At 51.5% G+C, this 23,189-nt stretch overlaps 6 protein-coding genes across 9 annotated transcripts; 3 read left to right on the top strand and 3 right to left on the bottom strand.

Annotated features, from left to right (window-relative positions):
• The first annotated feature begins 7 nt into the window (after positions 1-7).
• polr3f (polymerase (RNA) III (DNA directed) polypeptide F) lies at positions 8-2,212 on the top strand. Of its 2 annotated transcripts, none has more exons than XM_053857770.1 (9): positions 8-106; positions 250-367; positions 433-500; positions 574-641; positions 725-837; positions 1,414-1,557; positions 1,649-1,756; positions 1,817-2,008; positions 2,074-2,212. In XM_053857770.1, the coding sequence occupies exons 1-9, from the start codon at positions 45-47 to the stop codon at positions 2,149-2,151; spliced, it is 951 nt and encodes a 316-aa protein (XP_053713745.1). In that variant the 5' UTR covers positions 8-44; the 3' UTR covers positions 2,152-2,212. The 2 variants fall into 2 exon arrangements, with proteins under 2 accessions (XP_053713745.1, XP_053713746.1); XM_053857771.1 differs by having other exon boundaries at positions 49-147.
• mrps28 (mitochondrial ribosomal protein S28) lies at positions 2,037-2,866 on the bottom strand. The gene has a single exon (XM_053857790.1). It carries the CDS (start codon positions 2,863-2,865, stop codon positions 2,332-2,334), a length of 534 nt encoding a protein of 177 aa, XP_053713765.1. The 5' UTR covers position 2,866; the 3' UTR covers positions 2,037-2,331.
• Positions 2,867-3,096: 230 nt separating this feature from the next.
• sde2 (SDE2 telomere maintenance homolog (S. pombe)) lies at positions 3,097-6,171 on the top strand. Its single transcript, XM_053857754.1, has 7 exons — positions 3,097-3,264; positions 3,901-4,003; positions 4,554-4,665; positions 4,743-4,912; positions 4,980-5,100; positions 5,180-5,381; positions 5,496-6,171. The coding sequence occupies exons 1-7, from the start codon at positions 3,139-3,141 to the stop codon at positions 6,069-6,071; spliced, it is 1,410 nt and encodes a 469-aa protein (XP_053713729.1). The 5' UTR covers positions 3,097-3,138; the 3' UTR covers positions 6,072-6,171.
• Positions 4,988-11,683, bottom strand: mtif2 (mitochondrial translational initiation factor 2). Its single transcript, XM_053857744.1, has 14 exons — positions 11,585-11,683; positions 8,999-9,114; positions 8,815-8,944; positions 8,579-8,750; positions 8,362-8,519; positions 8,082-8,258; positions 7,871-8,010; positions 7,683-7,807; positions 7,422-7,626; positions 7,098-7,350; positions 6,897-7,037; positions 6,675-6,839; positions 6,475-6,615; positions 4,988-6,400 (listed from the first exon to the last, which is right to left on the bottom strand). The coding sequence occupies exons 2-14, from the start codon at positions 9,107-9,109 to the stop codon at positions 6,231-6,233; spliced, it is 2,088 nt and encodes a 695-aa protein (XP_053713719.1). The 5' UTR covers positions 9,110-9,114; positions 11,585-11,683; the 3' UTR covers positions 4,988-6,230.
• Positions 11,684-12,466: 783 nt separating this feature from the next.
• Positions 12,467-18,400, top strand: LOC128754869 (calpain-2 catalytic subunit-like). The gene is made up of 21 exons (XM_053857817.1): positions 12,467-12,892; positions 13,122-13,191; positions 13,988-14,106; positions 14,161-14,294; positions 14,358-14,526; positions 14,596-14,679; positions 15,735-15,820; positions 15,887-15,952; positions 16,011-16,171; positions 16,231-16,400; positions 16,476-16,487; positions 16,608-16,819; positions 16,890-16,926; positions 17,003-17,068; positions 17,365-17,422; positions 17,504-17,568; positions 17,640-17,708; positions 17,773-17,851; positions 17,917-18,033; positions 18,099-18,157; positions 18,218-18,400. Exons 1-21 carry the CDS (start codon positions 12,656-12,658, stop codon positions 18,239-18,241), a joined length of 2,094 nt encoding a protein of 697 aa, XP_053713792.1. The 5' UTR covers positions 12,467-12,655; the 3' UTR covers positions 18,242-18,400.
• Positions 18,120-23,145, bottom strand: aars2 (alanyl-tRNA synthetase 2, mitochondrial (putative)). Of its 3 annotated transcripts, XM_053857729.1 has the most exons (22): positions 22,830-22,947; positions 22,577-22,765; positions 22,372-22,514; positions 22,119-22,310; positions 21,906-22,050; positions 21,693-21,838; positions 21,522-21,630; positions 21,418-21,456; positions 21,232-21,346; positions 21,033-21,160; positions 20,825-20,963; positions 20,578-20,747; positions 20,400-20,513; positions 20,203-20,343; positions 19,993-20,130; positions 19,831-19,934; positions 19,651-19,759; positions 19,459-19,584; positions 19,274-19,384; positions 19,132-19,215; positions 18,953-19,066; positions 18,120-18,611 (listed from the first exon to the last, which is right to left on the bottom strand). In XM_053857729.1, exons 2-22 carry the CDS (start codon positions 22,721-22,723, stop codon positions 18,447-18,449), a joined length of 2,679 nt encoding a protein of 892 aa, XP_053713704.1. In that variant the 5' UTR covers positions 22,724-22,765; positions 22,830-22,947; the 3' UTR covers positions 18,120-18,446. The 3 variants fall into 3 exon arrangements, 2 of the variants coding, with proteins under 2 accessions (XP_053713704.1, XP_053713703.1); XM_053857728.1 differs by having other exon boundaries at positions 20,825-21,160; positions 22,872-23,145; XR_008413985.1 differs by lacking the exons at positions 18,120-18,611; positions 18,953-19,066; positions 19,132-19,215; ... (4 more) ...; positions 19,993-20,130; positions 20,203-20,343 and having other exon boundaries at positions 20,857-20,963; positions 22,872-23,145.
• Positions 23,146-23,189: the final 44 nt, after the last annotated feature.

Genomic DNA, 23,189 nt, shown 5'->3' with positions numbered 1-23,189 from the left:
TAGCTAGCCTTCGGCTAACAACAAACTGGCGAAGTGCAAGAAACATGGCTGAGTTCAAAATGAAGAAGGAGCAGAACCTGACGGAACCGGCGGAGGTGGAGAACAGGTGAGGGGAGCTCGTCGGAGAGGAAAGGTTCAAAGAGGAAGGTGATAGGAGTAAAGACAGAGGTTGCGGCGAGTTTTAGGTCTGGGGTGCGGGAGTATCGGAACCCATCATGTGAGTTTGATTGTGGGGTGTGTTTGTCACAGAATCAAACAGCTGTGTGAGCAGTTCCCACATGGAATCACCGACCAGGTGATACAGAACGACCTCCCGCACCTGGACCCCCAGCAGAGAGCTATGGCCATCAATAAGCTGTTGTCATTGGTCAGTCTGGTGAATACTCAGCCTCCACTGGTGGGCGGCTGGCAAATATTATTAATGTTTTTCAGGGTCAGCTCGATCTGCTGCGGAACAGTTCAGGTCTACTGTACAGACTGAAAGACCCCAAGAACACCAGGTACGTCAGTGCTGGATTAAAGCTGGATGCTAAATGTGCTCATGTTGGTGAGGACCGTGTCTGCGTTTCACAGTAAGATGAAGGGTTCAGACAACCAGGAGAAGCTTGTCTACCAGATCATTGAAGACGCTGGAAACAAGGGTGAAGCTATAGTTCCTCTCATTATCCTCATGAGCTCAAGGAGATGTCATTTGAATCGGGAATGTCCTCCCTGTTCCCTATAGGAATCTGGAGCCGAGACATTCGCTTTAAGAGTAATCTTCCGTTGACGGAGATCAACAAGATCCTGAAGAACCTGGAGAGTAAGAAGCTGATCAAGGCTGTCAAGTCAGTTGCTGTAAGCCCATGTGTTGATATAAGGACTGTGTTTGGGTGTTCATCCTTTCTTATGGTGTCGGTTGTGTTGTATCTGCTAATATTCATAGATGAAGTCATTAAACAGGTGGACAGTACAATTTACTTTATTAAATGGAGAATTAGACTTTTGTTTAGCGCTGCACTGACTGTCCATCGGGCAACAAACTATTCAAACCACATGTGTTTACTACTTTACACTCTACAATCAGAAAAGTTGCGTAACCATTACACATCATATACTGACAAGAACATATGACTGGTTGACATGGTTGTAATAAGGTCGTAATACCACACATAACTCGTGTGTTTACTGTCAACTTGTACATGTCATACATTGTCAAGTTCCTTAATGGTTAAGATAGTCGCTGACTAGTTGGCTATTTAAATAGGTGCTTTGTTTACATGTATAGTACAGAATTACAAGTTGTCATTGCACAGTTTTCTCCTAGAACTAATCTAATGGTTATCAGACTTGTAAATCATTGCATTCGCTATCACAAGAAAACCATTTTCACTGATGACATAAAAAAAATCAATATTTCCGTGTGTGTTTCAGGCCTCGAAGAAGAAAGTGTACATGTTGTACAACCTCCAGCCGGACCGCTCTGTGACGGGCGGAGCTTGGTACAGCGATCAAGACTTTGAGTCAGAGTTTGTGGAGGTTCTGAACCAACAGTGTTTCAAGTTCCTGCAGAGCAAGGTACGCCTCCGCTGGCCCACAAAGGCCAACACAAGCTAGTGTAACAAATCGCCCTTTAAAGTTGGCATCTGACTGGTGAACCTTCCTTCAGGCAGAGACGGCTAGAGACAGCATGCAGAGTCCAATGGTCCAGAGGAACAGTTCTTTCGCCACCTCCCACGAAGTGTGGAAGTACATCAGTGAACTGGGAATCAGCAAGGTGAAGCCTCATGGCGTCATGGCTGTGTTGGAGTGTGCTAATGACGGATGTGTCACTTAGGTGGACCTGTCCATGGACGACATTGAGACCATCCTCAACACACTAATATACGACGGCAAGGTGGAGATGACAGTCATTGCTGCTAAGGAAGGAACTGTCGGCAGTGTGGACGGGCAGATGAAGCTGTACCGAGGCGTCAACACCATCATCGCACCCACCGGGCTGGTCAAGACGCCCTGTGGACTCTGTCCGGTAACATGTGCTCGCAGGCCCACCGGGCAACAGCCTGCTGTCTTTCTTACACACTCTCTCCTCAGGTGTTTGACGACTGTCACGAGGGCGGAGAGATTTCACCGTCAACCTGCATCTACATGAACGAGTGGCTACAGTTTTGACACACCCTGAAAAAACATGTACAAGATTGTAATTTTTATTTAAATAAACCGTTAGATTGTCTGCTCTTGTGGTCTGAAGTCCCCTGAGTGAGTGACTGAAGGAGAACTTGAACAACAGACTGGTCACTGGGGTTACAATAGATGCATGAAGTTTATTGGCATTCAAATGTGTTCATTCGATCAGGTTCGGCTCTGAGAGTCCACTGGGCCTAGCAGAACAGCTTGGGCTTCAAGGAGCGTGGTATCAGTTCTGGCTCCGAGGAAACGGGAGGTGAGCTCCAGGTCCTGGAGCCGAATACGGACTCTGCTCCCCCGATGCAGCGTCTCTCCGTCCTCCGGTCGCCGACACGCACAGTGAAACTTCCCGCCGAAGTCAATGTAGAGGTCGTCCTGCACTACGTGGAAAATCTTTCCGACCACCACCTTATCCTTGGCCGGACCCATCTGGATCAGCGGGGATCGGCGGAGCATCGCGGCGAAGCTTTCCCGGCTGGCGGGAGACGCGCTGCTCTTGTCAGCCCCGTCCTCGGCCTCCCGCTGGAGCTCGGACTGAAAGTCGAAGGCAGCAGCGAAGCCAGACTTTGGTTTTTCGGGGACAGTCTGCTCACTGTCCGACGTCCCGGAGAGCCGTCTGTGGATCCCGAAAGAGACTCTCGAGCTGCCAGAGAGGCTGAGCGAGGAGAGGCGGCATGTCACCTTCCCGATGGCCGCCATATTGTCTGGTGACTGCTAAACAGAGCAACTTCCTTCTTGTTTACATGCTATGGCGCCACCTGGAGGTTAGGCTGAATAATATAGTATTATAATACATGTCCACACGAGTCTTGCTTCAAAAGCAATGCACGTTTGACAATACATATCTTAGGCTCATTATAAAAATCTGACGCATCATAAATTCTGAGTATAAGTGAACGGACTGGTTTTAAAACCTCACGCCAGAAGGTGGCGCTGGTCGAACCGTCGTCAGACGGCGTGTGACGCAGAATCATGGAGGTGTTTGTTTGTGCCGCCTGGTCTGATTTTCCTGGGTCGAAGTTCTCAACCGTTGTATTTCCACTCGGGTCCGTCGTCCGAAATGTTTTGGAACATTTTGTCCAGCCGCCACGGCAACAGGTGAGGTTCGGCTGCGGGAAATGAGTCGATATTGACCGATTCTTACCGGTGTGTTAGCATTAGCAGTGTTAGCCAAACAAGCGTTAAAAGTAGTAAAAAGCTACACCACGTCTAAGAAATCCGAGTAACTCAGCTAAACAACGAGTTTCTTCTCTGATTCAAACCCTTTGTGGGGAACAATGAGTTGAAACGTAGAGATGTGTAATACAGTAGCATGTTAGCGCCTGTTATTAAATTGTATTAACAGCTGCGTAGATTCAACTCCAAGTGATTGATAGTGTTATAACTTAACCGTTCTTTATAGTTATATATGAACTCATCTATAGTTGAAGTAATATACCTATATAGTTTTCAGTCACTTGGCATTCAATCGATAGATATCGATAGCTCGATAGAAAAGAACAACAATCTTTTTTTTTATAAAAAAAAATATAATTCAAATCAGATCAATGCATTTAAAGTGGCATAGTTTTTTTGAATTGTGTTTTTGTTTGGATATTCTGTCTCTGCCTGTGTTTTTGTTCTGCATTTAAGGCCGTGGTTTCCTTTCTAGTCACCGCAATCATCATGTGTCCCCTCCACCAACCTCACTGATTGTGTTCCTCTCGTGTTGAATTAACGGTTGTCGATTTGCAGGACTTTTTCGTCACTAGAAACGGACGACTGACTGACCTCCAAGACCCTCTGCAGAATGGAGCAATCTATCACTTGGAGCCGCGGCTGTGTGGAGGAAAGGGAGGTGTGTAACATTTGGACCAATGTCCTCTCTTCACATTGTCATGGTTCTGTTTGTGACCAATATTCTGGAGCAGGTCAAATGAAAGAGCTACACTCCTGCATTTGACCTGTGCATAATGCTTCTGTTAACTAGGAAATTCAGTGGCTCAAACAGGTGCCCTTACGCTGAGAATGTGGCAGTGTGGGAGGAGTTTGTGCCCACTGTCCTGCGCTCATCACATTGACCTAAACAAATATGGAATAATAACCCTTATTTTACATATACTTAATAGTTCAGCATCTGACTGAAATCAACTTCCACGAAAACATACTTGGCGTCATCTGTTGTCGATAAGTCATTATTTAAGCTGGTACTTCATGGATCTCTTTTTCAGCAAAATGCAGACCCACTGAAGTCATTTAACTTCATGTCTCAGGAAAAGTGCTACTTGTCAGTCACTAATTTAATTTGCTGTGCCCTACAAAGCACATTCATGGTCTGTATCAGTCGGGACTGACAAGAAACACTGTTGCTGTGAGAGGTTTATGCAGTGACTTGTCTTTTGTGTCAGGGTTCGGCTCCATGCTGCGAGCTCTCGGCGCTCAGATCGAGAAGACCACTAATCGTGAGGCCTGCAGAGATCTAAGCGGCCGCCGCCTCCGCGATGTCAACCATGAGAAAGAGTGAGTTGTGATGCCACAGATGGTGTGGCAGGGCTTAAGCTGAGTGAGTGAGTGAGCTGGGCTCTCCTTGGTTGCAGGATGGGGGATTGGCTGAAGAAGCAGGCAGAGCGTGAGGCAGAGAAGGACCAGCGGCGTCTGGAGCGGCTGCAGAAGAAACTGGAAGAACCCAAACACCAGTTCAGCGACGCTCAGTACCAGCAGCAGTGTCACGACATGTCGGAGCGACTGGAGGATTCGGTGCTCAAAGGTTAGAGGTTCATCATGTTGCAGTCTGTCGCCAGCGCCGGTCTGACCTACGTCTCCAACGGTCTCAGGTCTCCAGGCGAGCTCTAGCTCTCAGGTGAAGGCCGACAACATTCTGGGCTCAAAGAGACCAAACTTGGGTCAGAGCAAGCAGCCAAAAAACAAGAAGAAGAAGATGGGTGCCACCTACTGGTAAGTTTGGGTCCAGTTTATTAAGTCAGGGCAACATTAACTGCCACAAGGGACTTGATTAGTGTTGTTGTGGTGACAGGTCGGGAGTCGATCTGCTGAGCTCTGATGAGGAAGATGAAGATGAAGAAGATGATGATGATGAAGACGACGAAGCAGAAGCGGGTCCGTCCACATCTTCACCCGACTGTGGTTCATCTATAGGTGTGAAAACTGTTGAGCCCGAGAAGGAAGTCCAGAGTGGAGCATCTGCAGCACCTTCAGAGGCCAGTTTGGAGACTCAGGTGAGGTTCGACACAAGACCAATCATCTGGAGTCATGTGCAGAAGACTCAAGAGTTTCAGAAATGCTGATGCTGCAAGTTGTGCACTTTAAGTTACATCTCCGTCCTGCTGCAGGCTGATGCTGGTAACCATGACGACAGCCCGCACACGCTGCCTGATGACAGCGCAGGTGAAAATGGCGACCAAGTACTCGAGCCTCAGGACAACAGTAGCCATAGCAATGAAGGGCAAGGGCAACCTGATGAGAGCAACAGTGAAAGCCAGCAGCCTGATGAAAGCAACTGTGACCAAGGCAACGGAGTTCCAGAACTGCCTGAAGATAGTAACCCCAGCAACGGAGGAGCCTGCCAGGCTGATGACATCACAGATAGCAACATAGAAGTCACACCACCAGCAGATGGCGACAGTAAGCCCAAGCAGCCTGATGGCAGTGTCAGTAACCACGGCGATGGCAGCACGCAGGCGCCCCAGGAAGCGCATGAGCAGGTGGACCTATCCTCCATGTCCTCGGCCCAGCAGCTGGAGTCTTTGGGTTTGGAGGTTCTGAAGGCTGAGTTGATGTCTCGCGGGCTCAAGTGTGGTGGGACTCTGTCAGAGCGGGCAGCAAGACTCTTCTCAGTCAAAGACCTGAAACCAGAGCAGATTGACCCGGCGCTGCTCGCCAAGCCCAGCAAGACCAAAAGGAAATGAACCGGTCCAATACAAGTCCTGGAGCGGTTCTTAGCGTTTTCTGTGACCTTTTTTTATTTTAATTAATTTTCTTGAGTCATTAAAAGTCCAAACCCCCTGACTCGACCATATGTGATCGTATCCAGCAGTATCAGCAGGTATCCAGTATTGTCTCTGACATCAGAAGCCCGGGTCCCAGGCGATGACTTGTGGCACCTCCACCTCCTCAAAGCAGACGATGAGGTCTCCAGGCTTGAATTCCACATCCGCATCGACTGACAGTCCGCACTCCATTCCGGTCCGCACAGTCTGGACCTCGTCTTTGTGGTGCTTCAGGGCCACAAGAAAACCTGCCCAAAACACCGAGGTCAGCATGACGCCGAACAACTTTTTGTAGAACTGTGGCTGGCAGGTTGTGACTCACCCTCCCAGAGCGTGTCTCTGTTCCGAATCAGCCGGAATTTCAGCTTTCGGTCCAGCTGGCCTTTCTGGACCCGACATCCGGCCACATCCACTTTCTTCTTCCCCACAGTCACGTTGAAGACGGCCAGGACGGAGGCCTCACCTGCAGGGGGCAGCAGTGAGCGCAGCTCGAGGAAGGACGCAGATGATGATGTCACTCACCCACGGTGTTGTCCTGCAGGCTCGGTGGCAGCCTGCTGCTCAGCTCATCCTTCAGCTGGTCGATCAGCTTGTAGATGACGTTGTGCAGTCTCAGCGGGACGTTCTGCTTCTCCGCCAGTTGCTGTATCTTCTTACTGGCCGTCACGTTGAAGCCGTAGATGGATCCTGGACAGCAGATTTGTTCTGATCCGATTCGAATGGGGCAACTCATGATGTTCGTACCTGCAAACGTGCCGGCCATGTTTATGTCGTTTTCTGAAATGTCTCCGATACCGAAGTGGACCACATCCAGCTGACACTGGCTGTCGGCATCGTACGTGTCCAGGATGTTGAGGAACGCCTCGACAGACCCGTCCACATCGCCTGCGGGTCAGGATTCTGTCAGCTCCTCATCCACAGTTCTGGTTAGCAGGCGGGCCGTACCTTTGATGATGACTGGGAGGCGGCACTCATCTGTGGTAACCTTCTCGCTCTGTCTGAGGGCGAACTTGTCCTTGTTGGTCTGGTACTTCAGCGACTTCCTCTGGCGCCAGCTGAGGTGGGCTTGCTCTGCCCGCTCCTTCTGGTACTGCTCCAGATGTTGCTGCTGTTTCTGGGAGATAATGTTCTGCTCCTCCTGCAGCTTCTGCTGCTGCTTCTCGTACGCCCGCCACTCCACCACCTCCCTGGCTCGCTGCTGCTCCAGAAAAGACGGATCCGGGGTCACACTGCAGGTCGGGCGGACAGGCGTGTTCTGGGGCGACTGACCTCTGACTCCACCTCCAGGAGAGTCTCTCCAGCTGACGGCAGGTCCTTCCAGCCCACCACTTGCACGGCGCAGCTGGGCCCCGCCTCCGACACCGCCTTGCCATTTTCATCGAACAGGAAGCGGACCTTGGCCCAGCTCTGACCAGCCACGAGCACGCAGCCGCGGCGCAGCGTCCCCTGCTGGATCACCGTCGTCGTCACTGGTCTGAGTGGACACAGCTGTGAGTTGCGTGACTGGCCGCCATCGTGGTTGCAGCTCACCCTCGGCCTCGGTCCGTGCGGCTCTCGATCACCACTCCTTCGACTGGCACCGTGGGCGACGCCTTCAGCTCCATCACCTCCGCCAGAGCCACCGTCGCTTCAGCCAGAGCCAGCAGGTTGTCGCCCTGGTGACAAGGATGGTGAGATGTCAGACAACAACTTCAAGAAGCGTTCAGAGCAGAGCACACCTTCAGGGCGGAGATATGAATGGCCTGGACGTCTCCTCCGAACTCCTCGCAGACCACGTCGTGGCCCAGGAGCTCCTGTTTGACTCTGTTGGCATCGGCCTGCGGTTTGTCACACTTGTTCACCGCTACAATGATGGGAACTAAACACACACACAAGTCACCTCTGCACCACTGATCCCCCCCAGATGCACACACTGGTGGCCCCTCCCACCTCTCGCCTTCCGTGCGTGTTGGATGGACTCGACCGTCTGGTTCATGACGCCATCGTCCGCTGCCACCACAAGGATCACGATGTCAGTGGCGTGGGCTCCGCGGGCCCTCATGGAGGAGAAGGCAGCGTGACCTGGCGTGTCCAGGAAGGTGATCTGTTCCCCGGTGGGAAGCTGCACTGAGGCCAAACACAAATTTTGAAAACATTCAATGCTCATCTTGGTTACCACGACAATGATACATGTCATTTACATAAACATTGTGACCCCCTGTAGTGATACCTTGAAAGGCGCCGATGTGCTGTGTGATGCCGCCGGCCTCTGTGGCCACAATCTGACTCCGCCTCAAACTGTCCAGCAAGGTCGTCTTGCCATGATCCACGTGACCCATGATAGTCACCACAGGGGGGCGCTGCACCAGGGTGGCTGGATCTGGAGGTCTAAGGGATGACCAGTATCAGAGCGGAAGCCAGCAGGAGCTGAAAGGTGATTTTGATACCTTCTGACCACGTCTTGGTTCTGGCGTGGTTTGCTGGTGCTGAGCTGGGCCCACTTGAACTTGAATCCAGAATGTTTCAGCACCTCTTTGATGGTCTGCTCGTCCAGAGTGGTGTCTGGCTCCAGTGAGTCCACATCCACGGAGGAGTACAGGAGCACCTCCACGATGTGGTCTAGGCGAGGAAGCAGGATTTAAAGAGTGGACGGGCCGTGAAAAGAGCGAGGAGCGGGTCTTACCCATGTCCTTCTTTATGACCTGGGCCAAGTCGCCAGCCGTCATCCCACGCCAGATCTCCACTTCCTGTTTGTTCACCTTGACTTTCTGGCTCTTCTGCTCACGCGTCTGGTCTTTCCTCTGGCCCTTGGCCTGCATGACAGCCATGGTCACATGGGTGGTTTAGGAGGGGGCACTGGGACTCACCTGTTTGCTTGCAAGGGTCCTGCAGGTGAGGACCGAGCCGGGGCTTGCAGTCAAAGGCCGGAGGCCGCGGAATGTGAGTCTGCATGCGCTTTGCATCGTTGATGACATCATTGTACCTGCGAGATGAAGATGCTGCCTTGACTGTTGTTGTTTCAACAGCACTGAACTAAAGAACCACATTCCAGGTAGGAGACCAGACCTTCATTTATTGGGTGGGTTTGGTTCATCCAATTTCAGGAAGGATTAGCACAAGAGACCATGACAGGAGCGTCTGGGGCTCGCTTAACACGTGACGTAACTCAATGTTTGTTCACCTCGTTTGTCAGAATCAGAATCAGAATCAGAATCAGAATCAGAATCAGATTTATTGCCATGGTCAGTGGGGAGCCCACTGACTAGGAAAGTGCCTTGGAATAAAGTGCATCAAAAAACAAATAAAATAAAATAAATAGAATAGCATTACAACAAGGCTGTTCATGAATTTAACAGTCTGACGGCCGAGGGAAAGAAGCTGTTCCTGTGACGGGAGGTTCTGGTCTGGATGGACCGTAGCCTCCTGCCAGAGGGAAGAGGAACAAACAGTCTATGTCCAGGGTGAGAAGGGTCGGCTCTGATCCGACCTGCACGTCTCTGGGTCCTAGAGGCATACAGGTCATGAAGAGGTGGCAGGCTGCAACCGATCACCTTCTCAGCAGAACGTACGATGCGCTGCAGTCTGCTCTTGTCCCTGGAGGTGGCGCTGTTGTACCAGACAGTGATAGAGGAGGTGAGGATGGACTGGATGATGGCCGTGTAGAACTCCACCAGCAACTTCGTCGGCAGTTGTAGTTTTCGTAGCTGCCTCAGAAAGAACATTCTCTGCTGGGCCTTCCTGATGAGGGACCTGATGGTTGACTCCCATTTGAGGTCCTCAGTGATGGTGGTTCCCAGGAAGCAGAAGGAGTCCACAATAGGAATGGATAAACCAGCCGACATGAGAGGGGACAGAGGAGCTGTTACTCTCCTGAAGTCCATGATCATCTCCACTGTCTTCTGAGCGTTGAGCTCCAGGTTGTTGTTGCTGCACCAGGACACCAGCCGCTCCACCTCCCTCCTGTAAGCCGACTCATCTCCATCTGAGATGAGCCCGATGATGGTGGTGTCGTCCGCAAACTTGATCAGCTTCACGGACTCGTGGCTGGAGGTGCAGCAGTTAGTGTACAGGGAGAAGAGCCATGGAGAGAGAACACAGCCCTGAGGAGACCCAATGTTGAGGGTCCGAGTGTCAGAGACAGTCGTCCCCAGCCGCACACGCTGACTTCGGCTGGTCAGGAAGTCTGTAATCCATCTGCAGAGGGAGTCAGGCACGTCCAGCTGGCGAAGCTTGTCTTCAAGCAGAGTTGGAAGAATTGTATTAAAGGCAGAGCTGAAGTCCACAAACAGGATCCTGGCATAGGTTCCTGGGGAGTCCAGATGCTCCAGAACGAAATGAAGGGCCTGGTTCACTGCATCGTCCACAGATCTGTTGGCTCTGTAGGCAAACTGCAATGAGTCCAGGTGAGAAGCAGTGATGGACTTCAGGTGAGATAGAACCAGGCGCTCAAAGGACTTCATGACCACAGACGTCAGTGCCACCGGTCTGTAGTCATTCAGTCCTGTGATCCTGGCCTTCTTGGGAACAGGGATGATAGTGGAGGACTTAAAGCAGGCAGGAACATGACAGGACACCAAGGAAGCATTGAAGATGTCCGTGAACACTGGAGCCAGCTCAGCAGCACAATGATTCAGGATGGCAGGGGAAACTCTGTCCGGACCTGCCGCCTTCCGAAGGTTCAGCCTCCTGAACTGAGTGCGCACGTCTTGCTCCATGATGTCAAGAGGAAGAGGGGGGAGGTGAGGGGGTGGCTCATCAAAAGTGACTGTGATCTTTGCTGTCCCAGTGACATCATTGGTCTTAGTTGTGTCACTAAGAGACAGCACAGTCCTTTGTTTTAAAGTGGAACATGGGGCTGGAGAGACCACAGAGGTGCTGGTGCAAAATGGCTGCTCAAAGCGACAATAGAAGTTGTTCAGGTCCTGTGCAAGAGTGAGGTTGTTCAGACTGTGGGGGGCACGTGGCTTGTAGTTAGTGACCACCTTGAGCCCTCTCCACACCGCAGCCGAGTCATTGGCTGAGAACTGCTGCGTGAGTTTGTCAGAGTATGCGGCTTTAGCTTTCTTCAGCTCCCTCTGAAACCGATACTTCAGCTCTTTGTAGCAGTTCCTGTCCCCACTCTTGCGAGCTGCCTCCTTCTCCCGTCTGATCTGGTTGAGTTTAGTTGTGAACCAAGGTTTGTCATTTGCATAACTGACCTTGGTGCGCGTTGGAACACCACAAACTAAAGAAACACGCCTCTCCTGAATATATTATCATTATATTTTTTTTAAATGAAATATCAACACTGTTGTGTGTATTCACTGTGATAAACTTAATGATACGAGGAACAGGTCTTAAAAAAAACAATTTGCCTACGCGCAAAGTGAACTGTTTAACCAACGCGTATTTCGTTGGTAATAGCAGACTGGTCCCGCCTCTGGTTCTGATTCCTGACGAGCTCCCGCTCTCACCTGGCGAGTGTCTGGTTGAGGATCATCGTTTCTCTTTGCGGTGAAGTGACTCTACGGACGCCGCCATGACAGTCCCTGCAGGCACCGGAAATGACGTTTCTACAAGGACGCTGTTGAAGTTGAAGATTATAGGTTTGATAGGTTGATGTGGATTTTTTTTGCCAAATGTGCGCTGAATTTACGACACATATTAAATATACAAAATTCTATAACATCTTCTCCGTTTTTACACTCGTGTGTGGTTTACTAACCCAACATAGAAAAAAATACTTCCGCTTCAGTTGAAATATATTAGAGTTGATTCAATTCAAAACTTACATTATTCCTCTTTTGTAATATACACGAACCTATCTGTAGATTATTAATACTGAATGTATTTTATATTTAAACGTTTTTTATTGAACGTCAGAAATATTTAATAATGGGTTGTGCAAGAAAAACAGCAAATCATCAATAAAATAATATTTTGTCTTCTTTAGACAACATTTCGTAATTTTGCGCCTAATTGTCATGATAACGAATAAAACAACGCAAATCATTAAACATTGTGTTTTGGAAAATATTTATTTTTCAGTTGATCAGAGGACTTGAGCTGATTGGAAATGATTTTAGGTCATTTAAGCAGTGTTAAATTTGAAGTGTTCGCATTGGTTCGATATTCGATAGGCAATTATGGAACCCGCCAAGCTATTTGTTTAATTTTGTTTTGATCGCTTTTCGCAACGCTATTCGTCAGCTGGACGCGGGTTCCTGGACGCAGGCGGGATGGTTGGAGGTGATGTTTATAACAGTGGTGAAATGTGTTTTGAACGCAACAGAGATACGGGATGGACAGATGACAGGGGGAGAAGAGAGGAGCGCCATTAAGAGAAGTCTCGGAGTCCGGTGTTCTCACGAACGCATCAACTCCGAGAGGAATCGCTTTAAACACCGAGGCGCTCAACGAGGAAGTGGTTTTCCTGAATGCATCGGCTCTGAGAAGGCGTGGTGAACGAGTCACCCTGAACGCAGCAGAGCTCCACCTTCGAAGAAGAAAAGTGCGTGAAAGTTTCCAGTTGGTCCAAGTTCGTGATGTCCGGTGTCGCATCCACCCTGGCCAAGAAGCGGGCCCTCGCCGCGGGGTTCGGAACCAACGCCAAAGCGGTCCGCTACCTGAACCAGGACTACACGACGCTGCGGAATCAGTGCCTCCAGCAGGGGCGTCTCTTCTGTGACCCCACATTCCCCGCCGAGCCCGAATCTCTGGGCTTCAAAGAACTGGGCCGGAACTCGTACAAGATCCGCGGGGTGACATGGAAGCGGCCGACGGTGAGTGCGGGACCAAAACCCAGACCTGGACCGGGTCTGGTGATGATGGGTGTGTCAAGAGAGAGAGCGTGTGTGCGCGAGCCCGCGGCTGTTATATGTGTAGGACTGTTTGTTTGTTTGGGCGCGCGTGAGTCAGCGTGCGTGTCAGTGGGCACCACCCAGAAAAACCTCCGGAATGTTTTTCCACTGAATCACCAGCGAAGAACCGCAATGTGTTTGCTCCAATCAGGAGTTGGTTCGAGCTCCCGAGTTTATCATGGGTGGAGCCACCAGGACTGACATCTGCCAGGGAGCTCTAGGTGAGTTCCGACTGACCCTGAACGCACCACCGCCTCCAGGTCCTCTGTATTTATGAGCGTGTTGTGACGTGCATGAGGTCTGCTCTCCACTCACAGACGTTGGTATCTCTGTCCTTGTGGGGACTTCTTAAGGCTATCACCCTTTCCCCAGCATCTCTCCTGACTTAACCCATGGCCAACCTCAACCAGGACTCTGAACCAAACTGAAATCCTAATAATTACCCAGTTATTTTGAAGTTTTAATCCTAAAGTTGAAGCCAAAACGTGCAGGAATTGGCCAAATGTCCCCACGAGTACAGCAATACAAGGTCTCTCTCTCTCTCTCTCTCGTGCACACTCACACATTCTTCCTATCTTAGTGAGGACCGTCATTGACATACATTGGCATAACCCTATTCCCCACATCTCTCCCTAAACCTAACCACCTAGAACAAATGGCTAAACTTAACCGTGACTCTTAACCAAACTAAAACAATTATAATTATAATTATAATAACCCAGGTATTTTGTAGTTTTAACCCTCAAACTGAGGCTTGACAAAGTGAGGACCAGTCCTCACTCTGTTGATTAAAACCGCATACAGGTTCTCACAAAGATAGAAGTACAAGTACACACACACACACACACACACAGAGGCCTGGGATTAAAGGGCGGGGTCCCTGTGACAGTCATCTCTGCCAAAACAGGAAGTACAGAGAGATGCAGGAATTGTGCCAACAACAGTGGCCTGCAAAAGTTTCCCCACTGTGCAGATCGGTGGCGCAGCCTTCATGACTGTCCCATGTGTGTCCTCCAGGTGACTGCTGGCTGTTGGCCGCCATCGCCTCGCTGACCCTCAATGAGTACGTGATGGCCAGAGTGGTCCCCCCTGACCAGGACTTCGGAGACCATTACGCCGGCATCTTCCACTTCCAGGTAAGACCTCAGCCAGGCAGGGCTGAGTGACGGGACTCATGTGGGTGTGTGTAGTTCTGGCAGTACGGCGAGTGGGTGGACGTGGTGATTGACGACCGTCTGCCGGTCAAAGACAACGAGCTGCTCTTCGTCCACTCGGCGGAGGGCAGGGAGTTCTGGAGCGCCCTCCTGGAGAAGGCCTATGCCAAGTGAGTCCCTCCGCGCCGGTGTTCTTGACTCTGCCATGGAGTCACAGTTCTGATCCGACTCAGGGTGAACGGATGCTACGAGGCGCTCTCGGGTGGCTCCACCACCGAGGGGTTCGAGGACTTCACCGGGGGCATCGCGGAGAGCTACGACCTGAGCCGTCCTCCGGCCAACCTCTTCCAGATCCTGGTGATGGCTCTGGAGTCCGGGGCCCTGGTGGGCTGCTCCATCGACGTGAGTCCATCTCAGTTCTGGATCCTCTGGCCCACTAAACTGTCTTCACGGTGCTGATGGTCTCCACAGATCACCAGTGCTGCAGACTCTGAAGCGGTCACTCGTCAGAAGCTGGTCAAAGGCCACGCCTACTCGCTCACCGGGGCGGTCGAGGTTTGAAACATTTCAGGGGCGATGCCACCCCATTCATACACCCACCTGTGTTTTCTGTGTGTTTCCTTGTTTGTTTACCTCACTGTGTGAGTGTGAATTCACAAGTGTTTTTGCTCTTGTGTTTGGCTCTTTCTTTACGTATTTATTTGTTTACATGTCAATATGTGAAGAGTAGAGTACAGTAAACTAGACTAGACTATAGTAGAGTAAACTAGAGTAGAGTGCCGTAAACTACAGTAGAGTAGATTAAACTAGATTAGAGGAGAGTAAACTAGAGCAGAGTAGAGTAAACTAGACTAGAGAAGAGAAGAGTAAAGTAGAGTAGAGTACAGTAAACTAGACTAGAGTAGGGTAAACTAGAGTAGAGTAGTGTAGAGTAAACTAGAGTAGAGTAACCTAGACTAGAGTAGTGTAAACCAGACTAGAGTAGAGATGAGTAGAGTAGCATAAACTAGATTAGAGTAAACTAGACTAGAGAAGAGAAGAGTAAAGTAGAGTAGAGTACAGTAAACTAGACTAGAGTAGGGTAAACTAGAGTAGAGTAGTGTACAGTAAACTAGACTAGAGTAAACGAGAGCAGAGTAGAGTTAACTAGACTAGAGTAGTATAAACAAGAGTAGAGTAGAGTAAACTAGACTTGACTAGAGAAGAGAAGAGTAAAGTAAACAACCAGACTAGAGAAGAGAAAAGTAGAATAGAGTAGCATAAACCAGATTAAACTAGACTAGAGTAGAGTACAGTAAACTAGACTAGACTATAGTAGAGTAAACTAGAGTAAACTTAGAGTAGAGTACAGTAAACTACAGTAGAGTAGAGTAAACTAGACTAGAGTAGGGTAAACTAGAGTAGTGTAGAGTAAACTAGAGTAGACTCAACTAGACTAGAGTAGCGTAAACTAGAGCAGAGTAGAGTAAACAAGACTAGAGTAGTATAAACTAGAGTAGAGTAGTGTCGAGTAAACTAGAGTAGATTTTATTTGTTGCTCGTCTGTGCTTACTTGCGTGTCGGGTGATGTCACACTCCCACATCCGGTCATCTGACTGCTCTGGTCTCAGGTCAACTATCGTGGTCGCAAGGAGAAGCTGGTGAGAGTGAGGAACCCTTGGGGTCAGGTGGAGTGGACTGGCGCCTGGAGTGACGGGTGATGACCTCACTGCACGTTCCCTGTCATGTGACACAAGCATGTAACGTCTGGTCTGGTCGACAGGTCGTCGGAGTGGAACAGTGTGCAGGGAGACTGTCCTCACGCCAACGCAGAGGACGGAGAGTTCTGGTGGGTAGAGGTTCTGCTGTGGGTGGCTGGCTCTTCTCTAACCTCCGTGTGTGTTCAGGATGTCCTACCAAGACTTTGTGCGTCACTATTCCCGTATCGAGTTGGTTACGTTGACTCCTGACGCCATTGAGGACGACTCGGTCAAACACTGGAGCTTCAGCAAGTTCGATGGGACCTGGAGGAGGGGGTCCACAGCAGGGGGCTGTCGGAACCACCCCTGTGAGTTCCCACCTCGTGGGTCAGTCCTGGGCGCCTGTGACCTGTTTGTGCTTCCACAGACACATTCTGGATGAACCCTCAGTACATCATCAAGTTGGAGGAGGAGGACGACGACCCGGACGACGGAGAGGTCGGCTGCAGCTTCGTGGTCGGACTGATCCAGAAGAACCGCCGCAAGCTACGCAAAAAGGGGGAGGACATGCACACGGTCGGCTTCGCCATCTATGAGGTGAGCAGGGACCACCTGTGCCAACCCACCCACCTGGTCCTCATCTCACCTTCTGAATATGCTTTTGTGTTTCAGCTCCCAAGACAGGTGAGAACCAGAACCAGGGAGCAGAGCAGAGTATTTGAACTTTCAGACCCTAAAATCCGCATCTGGTAGTTGTCATGATGGTGATGTCAGAGGACCAGTTTCAGTGGTGCTGTCTTCCAGTTCCATGGCCAGCGGGAGGTCCATTTGGACAAGAACTTCTTCCTGACACACGCCCAAACAGCTCGGTCTGAAACCTTCATCAACCTGCGGGAGGTGAGCACCCGGTTCAAGCTCCCGCCGGGCGAGTACCTGATCGTGCCGTCCACCTTCGAGCCGCACCAGAACGGAGACTTCTGCATCCGGGTGTTCTCCGAGAAGCAGAGCGAGACCGCGTAAGACCACTCCGTCACATTGACTGTAGCGGCTGACGTGCCTCCTGGTTAATGTTGTTGTGTTCCTCAGACCATGTGACGACCCTATCGACGCCCAGCTGGAGGACGTGAGTCACCAGACAACAGTGCCAGCACATCTGTTTGTGATCAAGTTGTAATGTTCTGCTGTTGTCGTGGCCACAGGAAACGGTCTCTGAAGAAGATGTGGACGCAGGATTCCGAGGACTTTTCACCAAACTTGCCGGAGACGTGAGTGTGGATCTGAGTGTGTGTGTAATTTGTATAGCCATTCTTGTGGGGACCAGTTCTTGGAAACACACCTCCTTGTTGGGACCTTTTACCGGACCCCACAAGTTAAAGTGAAATATAAAGATTAAAATAACTGGGTCAAAATATTACATTAGAATTTGGTTGAGTCCCGGTTAAGGTTAACCATGTGTTTTGGATGGTTCGTACCCCATAAAGACAGGAATGCATACGTGTGTGTGTTACTTGAAGGCACGCAGATGTTTACCTGTGTGTGTGTGTGTGTGTGTGTGTTACAGGATCAAGAGATTTCAGCACAAGAACTGAAGACGATATTGAACAAGATCGTCTCCAAACGTGAGTCACCAAACTGTTGCTATGACGACCACCGCTTCCTGTTGTTGCCGTGACGCTGTCACTTCTGTTTCTGTCTGCCAGGAACTGACATCAAGACTGACGGCTTCAGCATGGACACTTGCAAAACCATGGTCAACCTGATGGACGTATCCTGATCATGATGTCACACGATGCATGTCTCAGTCCGTGCTTGTTGACCTTTGACCCCTGATATCAGGACAGTGGGAATGGGAAGCTGGGTCTAGGAGAGTTTGCCACTTTGTGGAAGAAAGTGCAGCGGTACCTGGTGAGTCCTCCACACTTCCTGGTTGTGTTTGAATGGAAGGCTATGATTGGCTGTGGTGGTACAGACCATCTATAAGAAGAGCGATGTGGACAACTCCGGGACGATGAGCACGCCGGAGCTGAGAGTCGCTTTTAAAGATGCCGGTGAGTCACGCAACACGAAAAACACGAGTGGAGTCTTGTGTTGCCATGACGGCTGTCTCTTCCAGGCTTCTCCCTCAATAACTCCACCTATCAGCTACTGGCGGCGCGTTACTCCGACCCGGAAATGACCGTCGACTTTGACAACTTCGTGGGATGTTTGATGAGACTGGAGATGATGTTCAGTAAGAGACACACACACACAGATATTCAGAAAGTTAGCATGTTGCTAACAACTCTTAACCCACAGGGATCTTCAAGAAACTGGACGTTGACAACACCGGGTCCATCGAGCTGGACTGTCAGCAGGTACAGGTCGTCACGGTAACAGATCACACTTATTGTGGCTCACTGAGGCTCCTTCCACAGTGGCTGAACTTCACCATGATATAAAGAAGCACCAGGACCAGCAGATCCAACTGAGGCCTTTTTCCAGATCCTAGACTTTCTTTGATCGGGTCACCAAACTTAGCAATAAAAATATTATTGTTACCCAAATGATAGTCTGGCGACTCCTGCTGTCCGCACAACCAACGCTCAGCCATGGTAATGACCTTCTCACTTTTTTAATATATTGAGTAAAAAACAGTTACCAACATCACTGTCCAGTCTTGACTTGTGCAAAATGCTCAGCCCACTTCAGAGCCGCCATGATGTCATTGCTGGTACCTGTTCCCCTGGCAACCAGCTTAGATCCTCCAGCCCCGCCTCCGAGGTGATGACAGATGGCCAACGCCCAATCAGAAGCAGAGAATGAGGAGTCCTGGGGAGGACACATCAGAGTGTGAGGCGATTCAATTTCACCTCCAGTCCAAACATTCTGCCGTGAGTCCTGGGTCTGCCCCGGGGCTTCCTCTCAACTGAGCATCTCTCAGTGGAGTGGAGTCCAGGGGCCATCCCGATAAGATGAGTGAGCCCCTGCTGAGTCTCATCTGGGTGACTGAGCTTCTCTCTCTAAGAGAGTCCAGACCAAGAAACTGAGAGGAGAAAGCCACCAGTCAGTCGAGGGCTGTGCCTTCTGGCTCAGCTCTTTCTCCACCACTCAGAATCATGGTCAACATCTCATCATACGCACCATGAGTGACAGACAGGTGTGTTTGTTACCTTGGGAACCTGACAAGCACATGCCACCTTCCCAGAATCCCTCTGGTGGGACAGCAGCATCACATGACTGCTAGGGGAGGCGGAACTTAGCTGGTTCACCGTCTTCATCAACACCTGACAGGAAATCAGACGACAGGTCAACAAGCTTTCAACAGGGGTCCGTCTTCCCCACGACCCACCGACTCTGAGTCCGTGTCCACCAGGTCCACCAGAACTTTCTTGCTGCCGTTCCTCTTCAGCACGTCCTGGGCTCGGCTACTGGCCTGAGAAGAGGAGCCGCGTCAAACCTGACTCACAGCTGTTTCTCCATGAAGCTCTCACCAGCTTGACCTCCAGCTTCCTGATGCTCGTATTGCTGTGCCTCTGGATGAGCTTCAGACGCTTCTGCAGTTCCCGCCGCTGCCACTGGGGGATGGGTGTGGAGTCTACGGCCTGGTTGTCATGGTGACCAAATTAATGAATTGGTCTGCATTAGTCTGCCTGGTGCAGAGCTTCATGGTACTCACATCAGACAGCACCCCCACCTCCTTGGAAAGAATCAAGGCGGCTTCTAAGCTGGAGGGATCAGTGCCCGAGAGTCTGGCTTCCAGGGAGTCCACATCCTGCGCTAACATATGCCCCGCCTCCCGAGCCTGCAGGCAGCCAATCAGAGACCTCACTCATCACTGTCACACGTGTCAGAGTCCAGGCGTGCAGACCTGTGTGGCGTCCCGTCCCGTAACCGCCACAACCCGGCTGACTCCTTTCACCATCTGCTGCTCCGAGACGATCACCAGGTCCTGGATGTCTCCTGTCTGGACCAGATGCCTGCGGGTGAAGAGGTCACACAGGGGTCAAGTCACGTGGCGAAGCGGGACAAGCGTTCGGATGAGGCTCACGTTCCACAGCAGAGCTCCACGCTGGTCTCCTCTTCTCTCTGATCCGCCAGCAGGTCAGGGAGTGGTACTGCAACGGAGACCACGCGGACCGGGTCAGGATACACCTGAGGGAGACAGCATGAGTTCCAGAACAACCACTGTCATTCTCGCACTGACACACACCTCATCAACTGTGCGCAGCCCTGTGATACTCATGGCAGCCTGCAGGGGGAGCTCCTGGCAGTAGACTGTCTGATCCGCTGCGATGATGTCACTCAAACGCGACTCCACCTGCTGCAGCTGGTGTTCACTCAGGGAGCCCTGACAAGAGCAGCCGTGACATCATAGCTGTAGCACAAACATGGGACACACATGACGAATGACGTCACTCACCTTCACACTGAAGTCGAAGCGAAGTCGCTCGGCGGACACGTGCGAGCCGCGCTGCTGAACGACCGGACCCAGGACCGACCTCAAAGCGAAGTTGAGCAAGTGAGTCGCCGTGTGGTTCCTCATGCAGGACCTCCTGTGGACCTGAGACACACCTGTCACTCTGTGCTCAGGCCTTAAGCAACAGCAGGAACCAGTACCTGGTCCAGGTGCATGTCCACCTGGTTTCCGGTTTTCAGGCCACAGGCAGCTGTCACCTGGTGGACCACGTACCCGGCAGCCACGCCCACGTCTTCCACTGGCAGAGGAACATCCTGCCGCCCGGGTGAAGGTTCATGAATTTCTCAGTCGAAGCGGACCTCACCCGCAGCAGCACACCTGTAACCCGTCCCTGGTCAGGAAACCGCGGTCATGTGACTGGCCTCCTTGCTCAGCATAGAAACAGGTGCGGTCGAAGATAACCCCGCAGCGCTGACCCTCAGTGACCTCCGGCACCAGCTTGTCCCCGTCGTACAGAGCCAGTACTGTTGCTCGGCATTCTGGGAAGACTGGAAGAGGAAGAGACGAGTTAAAACAGGTGAGTTCAACCGTCCAGTCAGCTGCTTCAGGGGGCGGAGCCTCCCACCGTACGTATCTTGCTCCCGTCTGTACTCGTACTTGAGGGACTCGTCAGTGGGCGGGACCTTCAGATGCCGCAGCTCCTCCAGGCTGACCACGTCCAGGGTCACGTGACTGCGTCCACTCTCCCGGAGATCAGAGGTGACCTGAAGGGAGAGTGATGACATCATCAACACAGCACACAGGAAGTACATCAAAGCATCACCACTACACACCTTCTGATTCTCAGCGATGAGCCGATCCAACTCCTGGGGGTCCACCTGGTGACCCTTCTCTTTCAGCATCAGGTCCACCAGGTCCAGAGGGAAACCCAAGTCCCGGTGCAGCGACCAGACCACCTCAGCTACACACACACACACACACACACACGAGTGAAGAAAACTCAGAGGACTGAAGTTGAAGTTCTGCTGGTACCGGGAAAGTGGGTTTGTGTCGAGTCCATCTTGCTGAGGGTTCGCATGATGAGTCGCGTTCCACGGTCCAGAGACGACAGGAAGTGGTCCTCGTTCTCATTGATGATGTCACGGATCTAGAGGGACCACAGGCGTCCATCATTCTGATTATTGATAATGTTAAGCGTGCGGTTGCCATGGTACCCACCCGCTCCGCATGGGTTGCCAGTTCTGGGTAAACGTCCCCCTGACAACAACAAGACCGCCATTAATCAAGTTCTAGTCACATGATCTGAGGATGGAGGATCTTACCAGCGTCTGTACAACAGTGGGAACCAGGCTCGCCAGGGAGCCCCGGGGGGCCTTCAGGACCTCCACACAGAAACGCACAGCCCTCCTCAAGATCCGGCGCAGCACCAACCTGACGCAAACATGAGTGAGAGGCCACGCCCACAGCGAGCAACCAGCTGACGCAGGACTCACTCTGCTCCTGACATTCCAGGATGAATCCCGTCAGCGATGCTGACAGCCAGCGTCCGGATGTGGTCGGCCACCACGCGGTATGCCATGTCCACCCGGCCCTCGTCCGCAGCTCCCACTCTTCCCTGGTATCCCCGCACCTCAGACTTCTGAGGACCCCATTACAAGTCAGCATTAAAAAATGTCCCCTCCGTCACCCTGACCTGAACCTGGTACCTGGTGGATGGCGTCCAGCAGCGGGCGAAAGAGGTCCGTATCATAGTTGGACCTGGTTCCCTGCAGGATGCTCACCAGTCGCTCCAGTCCCATCCCGGTATCAACACTGAAGCGGGACAGTGGCCGAAGACTCTGGTCCAGCTCTCTAAAGACCAGAACCTGCTTCAGAACTGTGTTGACACCGGGTCAGAAGTCACATGATCTGGGCGTCACCTGTGGTACTGCATGAAAACCAGATTCCAGATCTCCACCAGGTCCGGACTGTCTCCGTTGACCAGCGCCGCAGCGTCTCGCCCCCCGACGTGGTCATAATGGATCTCAGTGCATGGACCACAGGGGCCTGAATCCCCCATCTCCCAGAAGTTCTCCTTTAGTCCGAAGGGAAGGATCCGACCAGCAGGGACTCTGTGTGGAGACACATGTCCCATCTGCAAAGGCTCAGTTGCGAAAGGCCACACCCACTCACCCCAGGTCCAACCAGATCTGTCGGGTCTCTTCGTCAGGTGGGAGACCTGAGGTGTCCCCCGCAAAGTAGGACACATAGAGCCTGTCGGCAGGAATCCCATAGTGCTCCGTCAGGAGGCTCCACGCCATCGAGCATGTGTCCTCCTGCAGCGAGACACACGTGGATCAGGATTAGATCCATCCTGGGCCCTTTGAACCACTCAAACCTTGAAGTAGTCTCCAAACGACCAGCTGCCCAGCATCTCAAAGAAAGTGTGGTGGTTCAAGTCCCAGCCCACATCGTCCAGGTCGTTGTGTTTGCCTCCAGCTCTGATGCATTTCTGACTGTTGGCAACTCGGGTGTACGAGGTCATGTGACTGCGGGGGTCAGCCGTTCCCAAAAAGAGGGGCTTGAACTGAAACAGAAGTATTTAGCGCCTTGACGGAAAGACAGCCAAATGCTAGACATCAGTCGTGTACCTTTGGTTTTATTTTTCATTTTGTATCATGACAACAACAGACCTGGTTCATCCCCGCGTTGACGAACAGTAAACTTGGGTCTCCTCTGGGTCGAACCGGCGACGATGGGACGAACTTGTGTCCGTGTTTGGTGCAGAAGAAGTCGAGGAAAGTGGACCGGACCCGGGCAGCGGGGAAGTCCACAGGACTCCCGCTGAAGAGGCGGACCCGCAGGCCCCATGGCGGCCTGGAGCGCAGGCGGAGGAGCGTCAACATCGGAACCGGGGAACCGGGTCACAGAGACGCAGGACCATAGCAACCCTGACTTTGAGTTCCGCCTGCCGGTGACGCGCATGCGCACCTTGAGCTTTCTTCTTCGTG

This window comes from Synchiropus splendidus, chromosome 2, assembly GCF_027744825.2.
Source record: "Synchiropus splendidus isolate RoL2022-P1 chromosome 2, RoL_Sspl_1.0, whole genome shotgun sequence".
Lineage (NCBI taxonomy): Eukaryota > Metazoa > Chordata > Actinopteri > Syngnathiformes > Callionymidae > Synchiropus > Synchiropus splendidus.
Note: the sequence above shows the minus strand (reverse complement) of the source record. Positions and strands in the feature narration are given on the sequence as shown.

Coding starts and splice junctions, on each gene's coding strand:
- polr3f (XM_053857770.1), top strand. CDS start 45: ATGGCTGAGTTCAAAATGAAGAAGGAGCAGAACCTGACGGAACCGGCG. Junction 642..724: donor TGAAGACGCTGGAAACAAGG/GTGAAGCTATAG, acceptor TGTTCCCTATAG/GAATCTGGAGCCGAGACATT. Junction 2,009..2,073: donor CGCCCTGTGGACTCTGTCCG/GTAACATGTGCT, acceptor CTCTCTCCTCAG/GTGTTTGACGACTGTCACGA.
- LOC128754869 (XM_053857817.1), top strand. CDS start 12,656: ATGTCCGGTGTCGCATCCACCCTGGCCAAGAAGCGGGCCCTCGCCGCG. Junction 16,172..16,230: donor GGGCTGTCGGAACCACCCCT/GTGAGTTCCCAC, acceptor GTGCTTCCACAG/ACACATTCTGGATGAACCCT. Junction 17,069..17,364: donor TCACCAAACTTGCCGGAGAC/GTGAGTGTGGAT, acceptor TGTGTGTTACAG/GATCAAGAGATTTCAGCACA.
- mtif2 (XM_053857744.1), bottom strand. CDS start 9,109: ATGATGTCATCAACGATGCAAAGCGCATGCAGACTCACATTCCGCGGC. Junction 8,520..8,578: donor AACCAAGACGTGGTCAGAAG/GTATCAAAATCA, acceptor GTCATCCCTTAG/ACCTCCAGATCCAGCCACCC. Junction 7,351..7,421: donor TCCTGGAGGTGGAGTCAGAG/GTCAGTCGCCCC, acceptor TTTCTGGAGCAG/CAGCGAGCCAGGGAGGTGGT.
- sde2 (XM_053857754.1), top strand. CDS start 3,139: ATGGAGGTGTTTGTTTGTGCCGCCTGGTCTGATTTTCCTGGGTCGAAG. Junction 4,913..4,979: donor GGAGGATTCGGTGCTCAAAG/GTTAGAGGTTCA, acceptor CAACGGTCTCAG/GTCTCCAGGCGAGCTCTAGC. Junction 5,382..5,495: donor AGGCCAGTTTGGAGACTCAG/GTGAGGTTCGAC, acceptor GTCCTGCTGCAG/GCTGATGCTGGTAACCATGA.
- aars2 (XM_053857728.1), bottom strand. CDS start 23,084: ATGTTGACGCTCCTCCGCCTGCGCTCCAGGCCGCCATGGGGCCTGCGG. Junction 20,344..20,399: donor TGGACATGCACCTGGACCAG/GTACTGGTTCCT, acceptor GGTGTGTCTCAG/GTCCACAGGAGGTCCTGCAT. Junction 20,131..20,202: donor GCTTCGACTTCAGTGTGAAG/GTGAGTGACGTC, acceptor TGCTCTTGTCAG/GGCTCCCTGAGTGAACACCA.
- mrps28 (XM_053857790.1), bottom strand. CDS start 2,865: ATGGCGGCCATCGGGAAGGTGACATGCCGCCTCTCCTCGCTCAGCCTC.